Source organism: Tursiops truncatus, chromosome 2 (assembly GCF_011762595.2).
Source record: "Tursiops truncatus isolate mTurTru1 chromosome 2, mTurTru1.mat.Y, whole genome shotgun sequence".
In the NCBI taxonomy this organism is placed as follows: Eukaryota; Metazoa; Chordata; class Mammalia; order Artiodactyla; family Delphinidae; genus Tursiops; species Tursiops truncatus.
This window is the reverse complement of record NC_047035.1, coordinates 146,999,219-147,012,600: the sequence shown is the minus strand read 5'-3', so window position 1 is coordinate 147,012,600 and position 13,382 is coordinate 146,999,219. Positions and strand designations below refer to the sequence as shown.

Sequence of the window (13,382 nt, the reverse complement as noted above, 5' to 3'; positions counted from 1 at the left end):
CTTTACCTATTTTATATAGGTTCTCTTCAACTTTTTTGTTTTCAGAATCTTGGCTTTTATTGTCAAGTACATGATAGTCAATTATTTTTTCTTATTATCTGTTTTATACATATTAGTGTATACATGTCAATCCCAATCTCCCAATTCATCCCACCACCACCACCCCCCCACCGCTTTCCACCCTTGGTGTCCATACGTTTGTTCTCTACATCTGTGTCTCTATTGCTGCCTTGCAAACCGGTTCACCTGTACCATTTTTCTAGAGTCCACATATATGCATTAATATACGATATTTGTTTTTCTCTTTCTGACTTACTTTACTCTGTATGACAGTCTCTAGGTCCATCCAAGTCTCTACAAAGGACCCAGTTTTGTTCCTTTTTATGGCTGAGTAATATTCCATTGTATATATGTACCACATCTTGTTTATCCATTCGTCTGTCGATGGGCATTTAGGTTGCTTCCATGCCCTGGCTATTGTAAATAGTGCTGCAGTGAACAATGGGCTTGTGTCTTTTTGAATTATGGTTTACTCTGGGTATATTCCCAGTGGTAGGATTGCTGGGTTATATGGTAATTCTATTTTTAGTTTTTTAAGGAACTACCATACTGTCCTCCATAGTGGCTCTATCAATTTACATTCCCACCAACAGTGCAAGAGGGTTCCCTTTCCTCCACACCCTCTCCAGCATTTGTTTGTAGATTTTCTGATGATACCCATTCTAACCAGTTTGAGGTGATACCTCATTGTAGTTTTGATTTCTCTCATAATTAGTGATGTTGAGCAGCTTTTCATGTGCCTCTTGGCAATCTGTATGTCTTCTTTGGAGAAATGTCTATTTAGGTCTTCTGCCCATTTTTGGATTGGGTTGTTTGTTTTTTTTAATACTGAGCTGCATGAGCTGTTTATATATTTTGGAGATTAATCCTTTGTCCACAGATTTGTTTGCAAATATTTTCTCCCAGTCTGAGGGTTGTCTTTTCGTCTTGTTTATAGTTTCTTTTGCTGTGCAAAAGCCTTTAAGTTTCATTAGGTCCCGCTTGTTTATTTTTGTTTTTATTTCCATTACTTTAGGAGGTGGGTCAAAAAAGATCTTGCTGCGATTTACATCAAAGAGTGTTCTTCCTGTGTTTTCCTTTAAGAGTTTTATAGTGTCCAGTCTTACATGTAGGTCTTTTATCCATTTTGAGTTTATTTTTGTGTATGGTGTTAGGGAGTGTTTTAATTTCATTCTTTTACATGTATCTGTCCAGTTTTCCCAGCACCACTTATTGAAGAGACTGTCTTTTCTCCATAGTATATCCTTGCCTCCTTTGTCATAGATTAGTTGGCCATAGGTGCGTGGGTTTATCTCTGGGCTTTCTATCCTGTTCCATTGATCTGTATTTCTGTTTTTGTGCCAGTACCATATTGTCTTGATTACTGTAGATTTGTATTATAGTCTGAAGTCAGGAAGTCTGATTCCTCCAGCTCTTTTTTTCCCTCAAGATTGCTTTGGCTATTCGGGGTCTTTTTTGTCTCCATACAGATTTTAAGATTTTTTTGTTCTAGTTCTGTAAACAATGCCATTGGTAATTTGATAGCACAACTGTACTTCTATGTGCATATTTTACTCAAAGCACAAAAACAGTACGACCACAGAAGAAACTCTGGTGGAATTGAGCCTGGACAGGCCCTGGTTGGTGGTGGGGCTGGGGAGTGGCAGTAGTCAGAATCCAAGAAGCTCAGTTTCTCCCACACTTGTTTCTTCCCTGTCCTCTCTCTCCAGCTTAGAGTCTGGAGACATTAATACTGGACACATCATGTTACGATCTGACTACAGTATAGTGTTCTCAGTACCACGAGCCAGACTCTGCCCTGAGTCTTGTAATGAACTGACTCACATAGTCCTTGTAGCCACCCCAGTGGGCAGGCACTCTTCTTGCTTCATTTTTTTGCACATGAGGAAATTGAGGCACATATAGGTTAAGTAATGTGTCAGAAGTCTTGCAGAGGGACTGGGATGTGAACCCAAGCAGTCTGGCTTGCATCTCGGTCTCAGTTGTTACACTATTGGAAACAAATAAGCTTCCTTACAGAAAACATTCTCTTCTGTTGATTCGCTGTTGCCTTCCTTCGGGGTGGGAGGGGCATCCCCCTCTCTGTCTACATACCTGCTGTTAATTGTATCGATATAATGTGGGCTCTGAGAGCAGCACGAGCAAAATGGGTCATGGCTTTTGACTTCAGGAGGGAGAAGTGAGGCAGGCAAGCATCAGTTTTTCTTAAGATTTAAACCCATATGGAGAAAAGACAGCCTCTTCAATAAGTGGTGCTGGGAGAACTGGACAGCTACATGTAAAAGAATGAAATAAAAAAAAAAAAAAAAGAATGAAATCAGAACACTCCCTAATACCATACACAAAAATAAACTCAAAATGGATTGAAGACCTAAATGTAAGGCCAGACACTATAAAACTCTTAGAGGAAAACATAGGCAGAACAAACACTCTCTGACATACATCACAACAAGATCCTTTTTGACCCACCTCCTAGAGAAATGGAAATAAAAACAAAAATAAACAAATGGGACCTAATGAAACTTAAAACCTTTGGCACAGCAAAGGAAACCATAAACAAGACGAAAAGACAACCCTTAGAAATGAGAGAAAATATTTGCAAATGAAGCAACTGACAAAGGATTAATCTCCAAAACATACAAGTAACTCATGCAGCTCAATATCAAAAAAAAAAACCCAATCCCAAAATGGACAGAAGACCTAAATAGACATTTCTCCAAAGAAGATATACAGATTGCCAACAAACACATGAAAGGATGCTCAACATCACTAATCATTAGAGAAATGCAAGTCAAAACTACAATTAGGTATCACCTCACACCAGTCAGCATGGCCATCATCAAAAAATCTACAAACAATAAATGCTGGAGAGGGTGTGGAGAAAAGGGAGCCCTCTTGCACTGCTGGTGGGAATGTGAATTGGTACAGCCACTATGGAGAACAGTATGGAGGTTCCTTAAAAAACTAAAAATAGAACTACCATACGACCCAGCAGTCCCACTACTGGGCATATACCCTGAGAAAACCATAATTCAAAAAGAGTCATGTACCACAATGTTCACTGCAGCTCTATTTACAACAGCCAGGACATGGAAGCAACCTAAGTGTCCATCGACAGATGAATGGATAAAGAAGGTGTGGCACATATATACAATGGAATATTACTCAGCCATAAAAAGAAACGAAATTGAGTTATTTGTAGTGAGAGGAATGGACCTAGAGTCTGTCATACAGAGTGAAGTAAGTCAGAAAGAGAAAAATACCATATGCTAACACATATATATGGAATCTAAAAAAAGAAAAAAGAATGGTTCTGAAGAACCTAGGGGCAGGACAGGAATAAAGATGCAGGTGTAAAGAATGGACTTAAGGACACGGGGAGGGGGAAGGGTAAGCTGGGACAAAGTGAGAGAGTGGCATGCACATATATATACTACCAAATGTGAAATATATAGCTAGTGGGAAGCCGCCACATAGCACAGGGAGATCAGCTCGGTGCTTTGTGACCACCTAGAGGGATGGGATAGGGAGGGTGGGAGGGAGACGCAAGAGGGAGGAGATATGGAGATATATGTATATGTATAGCTAATTCACTTTGTTATAAAGCAGAAACTAACACACCACTATAAAGCAATTATACTCCAATAAAGATGTTAAATAAATAAATAAATAAGATTTAAACCCATAGATACACAGAGATACGCCCTTCCTCTGAGGGGGGTAAAGGTGTCTAGTTATTTATAATTTATTCTTCAAATATCCCACTGCTTACTGTGTTGCAGGATAGTAGTTTCTTGCTGAGCAAATGAAAGTACAGTCTGTTTTGAAGAAACCAAAAGGAAAATAGAGCTTCTGTTCAGGATATTAAGAAACTTGTATCTGTTCGAAGACCTTGTTGAGACTGTTGATGCAGGGGTCAAAAATATGGAAGTCTTGTGAAGAGTAAGAACCTTCGACCGAGTGCATGCCCTCTGGGGTTGACCTCTGAGCTGCAGACCCGAGGCTGCAGCAATGGGAGCCCATGCTCAGAGGCATCAGCATTTAGTGCCTGTATTCCTTCCTTTTGTGCTGAGTATAATTCGTAGGTTTACCCCATGGTCTGTGATGTGTGCCTGGCAAGAACACCATCGTTGTGGTGGTGTCACTCCAAGACAGACTATCAATGCTGATTCCTTGGGCCTTTTCAGTTGATCAAACCCACTGTACCAAACCATTGCTTCAAAATATTAATAAAAACAGCTGTGATTAATGAGTGCTGCTAGGTGACAGGTACCTAGTGGCTTGCTTTGTATATTTTAACTTACGTAATTCTCACAGCAACTCTATTATTTTTGTTTCCATTTTACAGATGATCAAAGTGAGGCCTAGAAGGATTTAAAATTTTATTCAGTATTTTACAGTTAGTAAGTGGCAGAACCAGCATTCTGATTCCAAAGCCTGGACTCTCACTTCAGTATTCTTGCGTTTGCCTAGAACTATGGGCGTATTTTATATTACCATTTTCACTATTTTTGAAACTCTGCTGAAGAAGTACATCTTATTAGCATGTCAATTTGTCTAACACTATAAATGTAAGTACCCAAAAAATTCTTTACTAGCCAGAGTGATCTGTTTATTCCATGCCACGTGAAGCTGACCTTAAATATCTCCTTTCTCTGAATAGATGGATACTTTGAGAATGTTTGAATGAAAGACCTAGGCTGAATAAGCTGTGAATGCTGCCACAGAGGAAGGAAGGGCGGATGAGAGGATTTTACTTAGTTTTGCTTCCTATTTTCAAATGTGGCATAATCAATTTATTGCCTCTCAGACCTGCATCCACCTTCATTGCCTTCTAAGGAAAGAATGGATCTAGGCCCTTGCATTGTCTTTGTCAGCTGACTTGATGTGCAGCTGTTAGCAGAGGAGGTGGAGGCCTTTCAGCAGGAGTGGTTCTTGGTTCTTGCGTGTTGCTGGCTTCTGCGGCCCCTGCACTGTGCACCAGCCAGCAGTTCACCCAGCGTGCCCTGTACAGCTCTGTAGGGATAGCTCTGTGAGACACCCCTGCCCTGGAGGGCGGAGGTCACGTTTGGTTTCCGGGTAGCACGGTGCCTTTCATTATGCTATGAAAGCTTTCAAATCTCTGCCCTTTTTCCTACACCCTTGCCATGTTTGCCCTGCCTAATTCAGTGCTTCTTGATCAGACTGGCTTCTTTCCTCTGTGCTTTGGTAACATCAATGCCACCGTGGAATCCCAAACTAAAATCATGTTCTGTGTCCATGGACTTGCAGTCTGCCACTTCCCAGCCCCTTCGTGGGAAGTGTGGGATGTCTTTGACCGCTTTTTGGTACTTGTCTCCATTGACGTTAGAAATACTAGAAAATAGCAGTTCCCTTTCCTGTAAAACTAAATGTACAGCTCTTGAGCCATATTGTTTCCTCCTGGTATTTAGTTTAATCTTTTTCGGTCCATTTGTGCTTCAGACCTTCCCTGGAACTCAGGGCTCATAATGATCAGCAGCTCTTGTTGACGCGTTGTGTGGCCGGGAGCTCGACTGTTCTGTCTCCCTGCCCAGCACCTCAAATGAGTGGGAGACTCCACTTCTTATTATTTCCCTTCCTCAGCTTTCATCTAGTTCCTAATTCACATGGCTGTGTAAGAATTGCATCCAAGACGCTTGTAATTAAGGTTCTGTGACACTTAATCAAATGCCTTCGTGGTTCCTGCATCAGAGCTACTGATGTCACTCGTGGATGCGTCCCGTGCAATGATGCTGAGCTTTCAAGGGAAGATTTGCTGTGTAGCAACCTGCTTATCGACGTTTTCCTAAAAGTTTTTAGTTTCGTGAGGTCTTGTAGGATTGATCTGGGTTTTAGGCTAAGAGCTATGAACGTATTCTCAGTTAATACACCTTTTCCAGTCTTCTTAACTGTTGATCCAGACGCCCCTTCCTGGAATCCAGGGCGCTTGGAACTGCCAAGGGGCCTCCCCATGGCACCCGATGACACATGTTGGTTCTCACAGAAGATAGACTTCATTGTGTCCCCTTTGCCGTGTGGCCCAGTCTTACTCTCTCCTCTCGTCCTGCAGCTGTTAGACACGTACAACTGGCAACAGGGGGAACTAGGAGAGCTCCCAGCCTTGTTGAGGATGTAAGGGAGAAGCCAAGTTAGAACAACCAGGAGAGTCGCACGGTGACATGGGTTGGTTTTCTCCCCCGACTAATCATCATATTTCGAAACATCTTTCCAAAAAGGTCTCTCCATCTAGTCACTCTCCTGAGATGTTAGTGGTCCTTTTTTGGTTTGGATATTTGGGTTGGGAGTGGGGAGTATTAAGCCCTGAAAAGCTTACCATGTGGAGGTAATTCTGATCCTAACATTTCATTCAACATTGCCGTGAATGCTTTTTGCCCTAATTACACTGTGCACCCCAGAGGCAGCTCTTCAACTTCAGGGCCGCACACCTCTTTCCGTATCTTTGCCTTGTTTTGACTGGGTGAGCATGGTCTCTAGGGGTCTTCAGTGATCACGCCAGCACTGCTGTTTGGGGAGGGTCATCCTGGTATTCCACCTACCATCGTTATTCATCATGTTGTGTTATGGACCCTTCAGGGTGCTATTTATAGATGTTTTAAATGTTTCTTATGCCATTGTTTTGCAGTTAAAATAAGACACAGAGTTGGCTTTTGAAAAGAATTAGTTACTTCATCAGTTTATGTATTGTTCAATTTTGCTGTACAGTAAGCTATCCAACATCTTAGTGACTTAACAGCAACAAGCACCTATTTCTGACTCATGGCCAACTGTGGGTAAACTCTTTACCTTCTGGGGCATAGGCCAGGAGTGGCTCCTAGTTTGGGCATGTGAGTGTCTTTGTGATTGAAAATATTCTTGTTTTACTATTTTCTTTCAATTTTGTGAAAAAAATTTAGCACACTTGTGTTTGGTTTTAGCAATTTTTTTAAATGTGGGAAAAAATCCACACTTCTTTAAAATGTACCTTTCTAATCTATTCATATTTTCTAAAGTGATTGTTTTATGTCAAAAATATAACTTTTATCTGATTGCAAAAGTAATTTATGCTCAAGGCAAAAAACCTTGCATATATCTAAAAGAATGGACAAAAAACAATACATTGTAATTTTGTCACCCTTACATGACTACTCAATATTTTTGTGTAGTTCACTGAACTGAAAAGGAAGGGGTAAAACTATATTTACAGACACCATGATGGTTTATTTTGAACATTTTAAGAAATTTACAAAACTAGTAGAAATAATGTGAATTTTGCAAGGGCGGAAGGGAGAAATTCAGTATCTAAAAACTAATTGTATTTGTATACACTAGCAACAAAAATTGTAAGTGAAATAAAAAAACAATGCTTTTTATAATAACATCAGTAACATCCAGCATTTAGGAAGACTTCCTCAGTGAAAGTTACAGAACATTGTTGGTAGAAATTAAAGGAGGAAAAAAATGGAGAGATCCACCGTGTGTTCATGGATTGGAAGACTCAATATTAAGATAGTCTCTCTACATTGATTTATAGATTTAACATGAATCTAATCAAAATCCCAACAGAGTTTTTGTAGAAATTGACAGAGTGTTTCTAAAATTTCCATGAAAATGAGATCAAATCTGGATAGCCAGAACAAACTTGAAAAGAACAAAGTCGGAGGACTTGCACTACCTAATATCAAAATTTATGATAAAACTACAATAATCTTCCTTATCAATACCCCAATGACATTTTTTGCAGAAATGAAAAATTCCTAAAATTCATATGGAATCTCAAAGGACCTCAGATAAGCAAAACGATCTTGAGAAAGAACCACAAAATGGAGGCCTCACAATTCCTGATTTCAATATAAATTACAAAGGTACAGTAATCAAAACCCTGTGGTACAGGCATAAAGGCAGGCATGTAGAATAATGGAAAAGAATAGAAAGCCCAGAAATACACTCTGTGTATATGGTCAGATGATCTTGGACAAGGCTGCCAGAGCTGCACAGTGGGGAAAGGATAGTCTCTTCAACTAACAGTGTTGGGAAAATTGGCTTTTGTTTTGCAAAAGAAAGAGGTTGGACCATTATCTTACACCATATACAAAAATTAACTCAAAATAGATTATAGACCTAAATGTAAGACCTGACACTGTAGAATTCTTAGAAGAAAACAAAGGGGGAAAGCTTCATGACATTGGATTTGGCAGTGATTTATTGAATATGACACCAAAAGCACAGGCAGCAAAAGCAAAATTAGACAAGTGAGACTACATCATACTTAAAACTTCTTTGCAGTAAAGAAACAATAGAGGGAAAAGGCAACCTATGAAATTGAAGAACATATCCTCTTGTATACATCTGATCATGGGTTAATATCCAGAATATATAAATAACTCCTACAACTCAGTAACATTAAATAACCGAATTTAATAATCGGCAAAAAACTTTAATAGACATTTCTCCAAGGAAGATGCACAAATGGCCTATAAGTCCATTAAAAGATGTTCAACATTACTAATTATCAGGAAAATGCAACTCAGAACCACAGTGGGATACCACTCACACCCATTAGGATGGCTATTATAAAAATTTTTCTTAAACAGAAAACAAATGTTGGTGAGTATGTAGATAGATTGGAACCCTTGTGCACTGTTGGTAGGAATGTAAAATGGTGCAGCAGCTATGGAAAACAGTATGGAGCTTCCTCAAAAAATAAAAAATAGAACCACCATATGATTTATGAATTCTATTTGGATATATATCCAAAATATTAAAGCAGGGATGCGAGCAGATATTGCCACACCAATAGTCATAGCAGCATTATTCACATTAGCCAGGAGGTCAGAGCAACTTAAATCCATCGGTGGATGAATGGATAAAGAAAATATGGTGTGTATATATAGTGGAATACTGCTGAGCCTTAAAAGGAAAGGAAATTACGACATATTCTACAGCATATTCTTGAGGACATTTTGCTGTGAGAAATAAGCCAGTCACAGAAAGACAAATACTGTGTGATTCCACTTATATGAGGGATCTAAAATAGTAAACTCATAGAAACAGAAAGTAGAATGGTGGTTGCTCAGGATTGGGGGCAGGCAGGTGGTGAGTTGCTGTTAGGTGGGTGTAGAGCTTCAGTCATGCAGGATGGATGGGGACTTCTGGGGTCTGTGGCACAATAACGTACATGTGGTTGACAGTATTGTGCTGACCACCTGAAAATTGCTGGGAGGGTGAATCTTATATGTTTTGTAAATACTCTAACTGAAAAAAATATATAATTAATCAACATAGTATAGAACTAGCAGAAGGATAGACAAATGGATTTACTGTACCAGATGGAGAGTTCAAAATTAAACCCGTACACACATGGTCAGGTGACACTTGACAAAGGAGCTAGGGCAATTTAATAAGGAAAGGAAAATCTTTACAACAAATGGTACTTGAAAAATCAGGTAAGCATGTGGGAAAATGTGAACACCAACCTCCACTTCCACTACTTAGAAAAATTAACTTGAGATGTTACCTAGACCTAAAAGTAAAAGGTAAAAGTATAAAGCTTCCCAAAGAAAACAAAGGAGTGTATTTTTTGAACCTTGGGGTAGGTAGAAATTTATAGGCAGGATTCAAAAAGCACTAGCTAGAGAGGAAAAGATAACAAAATGAATCTCATGAAAATGAAAAATTTCTCCTCATCAAGCACACTATTAAGGGTTTGAAAGTTGAGCCATAGACTTGGGATGAGTATTTTCAAAACATATATCTTAAAAAAAAAAAGCTTGTATCCATAATATATAAAGAACTAGTATAAATCAGTAATAAAAAGGCAGCTCAAAAACTTGGACATATACTTCACAAGAGATGATATGCAAATGTCCAAGAAGTCCAGGATTGTGGGTGTAGTAGTATCCTGACTGCAGACTTCTAACTGGTTTCCTGGCTCCTACTCTGATTCTCCTGCAGTGTCCTTCACAACATCCAGAATGAGCCCTCCAAAATGGAATCAGATCATGTCATCCATGCTCACCCTTCTTCCCCCATGCTTCCCTGTCAAAGTTAGAATGGTAGCCAAGCTCTGTACCACTCCTGTAAAGCCCTTCATCCTGGTGAGTCCCTCTGCTGGTGTTGTGTGCATTGTGCCAGCACCATCCTCATTCACAGTGCAGGGCCTTTGAGCTGGCTTTTCCCTCTGTCTTGGAGATTCTCATCTTACTATTCAGATTTCACAGTAAGAGAGCTCTTCCCTGGCTTCACAGTTAAGTAGGTACTCAATCTTTTTATCTTATTTTCATTCTTACCCCCTTTGATTGTCTGTTGTCTGTCTTTAACCCTTTAGAAAGTGAGCTGCATGAGACACAGTACCTTGTCCACCTGATTCTCCACGCCAAGCCCTGAGGACACCACCTTACAAAATCGGCAGTAAAATATCATTTGTGGAGTTAACATAATGGGTTCATACACACAAAATACCTAACATAGTGACTGCCCCATAACTGATATTTGGAAAGCGTTAGCTAAGATCATTACCGTACAGCCTGTAAGGTGTACATACTTACCTTAACAGAACATTGAAATGAATTAAGAAGCTTGAAAATGTGACCTGTGAAGAAATATCTGAAGATCCATGTCCTTTCACTCTAAGAAAAGAAAAATCACAGCGATTTACATCCCGTATCTGATTATTTATACAGATCTAGGGTAATAAAATGAACAGTTAAAAGTCTATGAATGAATTTGAATGCCTTTTTCCTGGAGCTTTCAAACTAGCAGGTTTATTTTCCTTCCTTCCCCACTCATCCATTTGTGACAGTTTCTGTAGGATGATAAACTCTTTCACAGGACCAGAAAGAAAGCAGAAAAGCTTGGGGCCTTCCGGCTGTCCCTGAACAATGGAGTGATTTAGCTCTCGCTTTGTTTCAGACGTCCATACAGAAGCTGTCCAGGCTGCGCTCGCTAAACACAAAGAAAGGAAGATGGCAGTGCCTATGCCTTCCAAACGCAGGTCCTTGGTTGTGCAGACCTCGATGGACGCCTACACACCCCCAGGTGAGCAGCAGGTCCCGTCTGCTTCATGAAGTCAGTGCCAGCAACTGCGATCTTTCTAACTTTCGAAATCATGGTGCTGTCATTCAGATTTTGAGAACCAGAAGTCCAGAAATAGTAAATACGCTCTAAATAAAACTTGGAAGGAAAATTGGCATGATTATATATATGTCTATATAAATAAATGTTTTTAAACTTTTCATTTAGACTCAAATATGATACAGACTTTTTTTTTAAATCCTATAAAATTTTATTTAATTCTTTACAAAGCAAGAGAAGAGTTTGTACATCCATCCTTCTAACCGAAGCTGGATTTCTCTTCTGCTTAGACTGGTGTATGCATATTCTCAAGTCTTTAAAATGTCAGTAGGTTGTAATGTTCTGTTAAGAAATTGAATGAATTGAAAAATTTAGGCAGTTACTTAAATCTGGTGTCATCAATTTTTCCTGTGAAGTGCAGGTAGTATTTTGGGGTATCACAGCTGCTTGCTCTGCTATTGTGGTGCTGAAGCAGCCATGGGCAACATGTCAGTGAAAGGCATGGCTATGTGTCAATAAAACTTTAGTCACAAAAACAGGCAGAGGGTTTGGTCCACAGGCCTGCCAACCCCTGATCTAAATGGTTGAAGGTAATATCCCATTGTATTTCTGCTTTTGTTTAATCTTGAATTTTATATAACTACCTAAGATCTCTACTCTACCCAAATAATTATAATCTGTATCTTGTGATCTTCAAAACTGAAGTGAAACATGAAGTTAAACGTCCAGGTATCTATTAGAAACATGAATGATTGAACCTAATTTACTTGATTTGTGTGTGTGTGTGTTTCTGGTTCCAACATTATTCATGTCGTTGTTGCCACTCTGTCTTTTCTGCAGATCTAAGTTACCTGGCACACCCCTTTGTTCATAAGAGAAATTTAGGGTGCAGTAAGAATAGTTGAACATACATAGCATTTTTTGGAGTCTTTTGAAGTTAGTCATGAGTGTTTGCAAACAGTGAGGGTAATAGAAGCACACACTTCAACTCACAGATGTGGTCAAGTATATCCAATACTGCTTCAAACAACTCTTAAGTCTTCAGCTTTACATGCCTCTAAAAGTGAACGTCCTGAGCTTTGTAAGACAAAACTTAAATAATATAAAACTTAGTTGTTTTGTTTTGTCTTAACAGATAATACCACAAGTGTTCTTTATCTCAAGAATATAATATTCTAATAGGAAAGGGTGTCCTTTTCGCGAATTTCCTTCCTTTTTGTTGAGCCACAGCATGTATTTTGGACTCTTTTTAAATCAGCATAATTAATATACTTAATCCTATTTAGTTCATGGTTATAATTTGCCAAAATTTATAAGTGGTGAAAAATTATTTTGTATGTGTTTATACAACAAACAGAATGGACTTATAAGAATAACAAACCCCACTTAAAATATATTTTAGCCAACTCTTTGGAACTAGACAGTATTCAGGGAGATGGACATTTTTCTGATCCACTTTTTATGGGAAATGTTGAGTCTAAAGTACAAGGTGCAATGTGATTATTTGTGTATGTGCTTTTTCACATGTTGAATCCATCCTCATGAGTGTTGTTGTGTCATGCATGATGAAAGACAAAACTTTCAGGAGAACGAACCTTGTACAAAGGTCTTTGCAAAATATAAAAGAATGTTATTGGAAATGAGTGTCATTTTTGGTGCAACATTTGCATTTAATTGTTCGGTTAGCATTTTCACGTACACCATATAATACATTTTATAAACTGTCATTCAGGAGTCCTAGTAACAGTATCACATGGGATAGTTTTGTACAATCATAAATGCCAACACCATCATCATAAAAATTTTCATTCACAACCTATTTTGTGCTTATCAGGAGTCTACATATTTGTAACTGTACTTGCTTGAAGAAAATCGTGGCTCAGCTTCATTTTCTCTCACTCTGTTTTCCTTGGTTGCTGATAGCATTTGTTAGAACTAATTTTGTGTCCAGTTTTCTTCAGAGAATATTCCTGAAGTTTATATTCTCTGCATAAAGTGACTGGTTGCTGACTAGTATCATAGTTTCTAGAAAAGATATGATTAGGATCGTTGCAATGCCAGTCTTCTATAGATGAAACTTTGCTTTATTTTTCACATACAAAAATATAAGAAGAATTTGTCAGTACTTTTGCTTCCAGCCATAATGAAATAACTTACCAGACTAACCCATACACCATAAACAACTATAAAGCTGCACAAAACAAATAAGATGACTGCTTTTAGGCAGTGGACCTCATTCAGGGAATCAAATG

General features: G+C 38.8%; 1 protein-coding gene across 6 annotated transcripts in view; it reads left to right on the top strand.

Annotated features, from left to right (window-relative positions):
- The window catches only part of DIP2C (disco interacting protein 2 homolog C), a 354,106-nt gene that overhangs the window by 195,132 nt on the left and 145,592 nt on the right, over window positions 1–13,382 (top strand). For all 6 annotated transcript variants that reach the window (XM_033852298.2, XM_033852296.2, XM_033852299.2 and 3 more), the window contains one exon: window positions 10,969–11,094. In XM_033852298.2, the coding sequence (XP_033708189.1) occupies window positions 10,969–11,094 (126 nt within the window). The remainder of the gene's footprint in view (window positions 1–10,968; window positions 11,095–13,382) is intronic.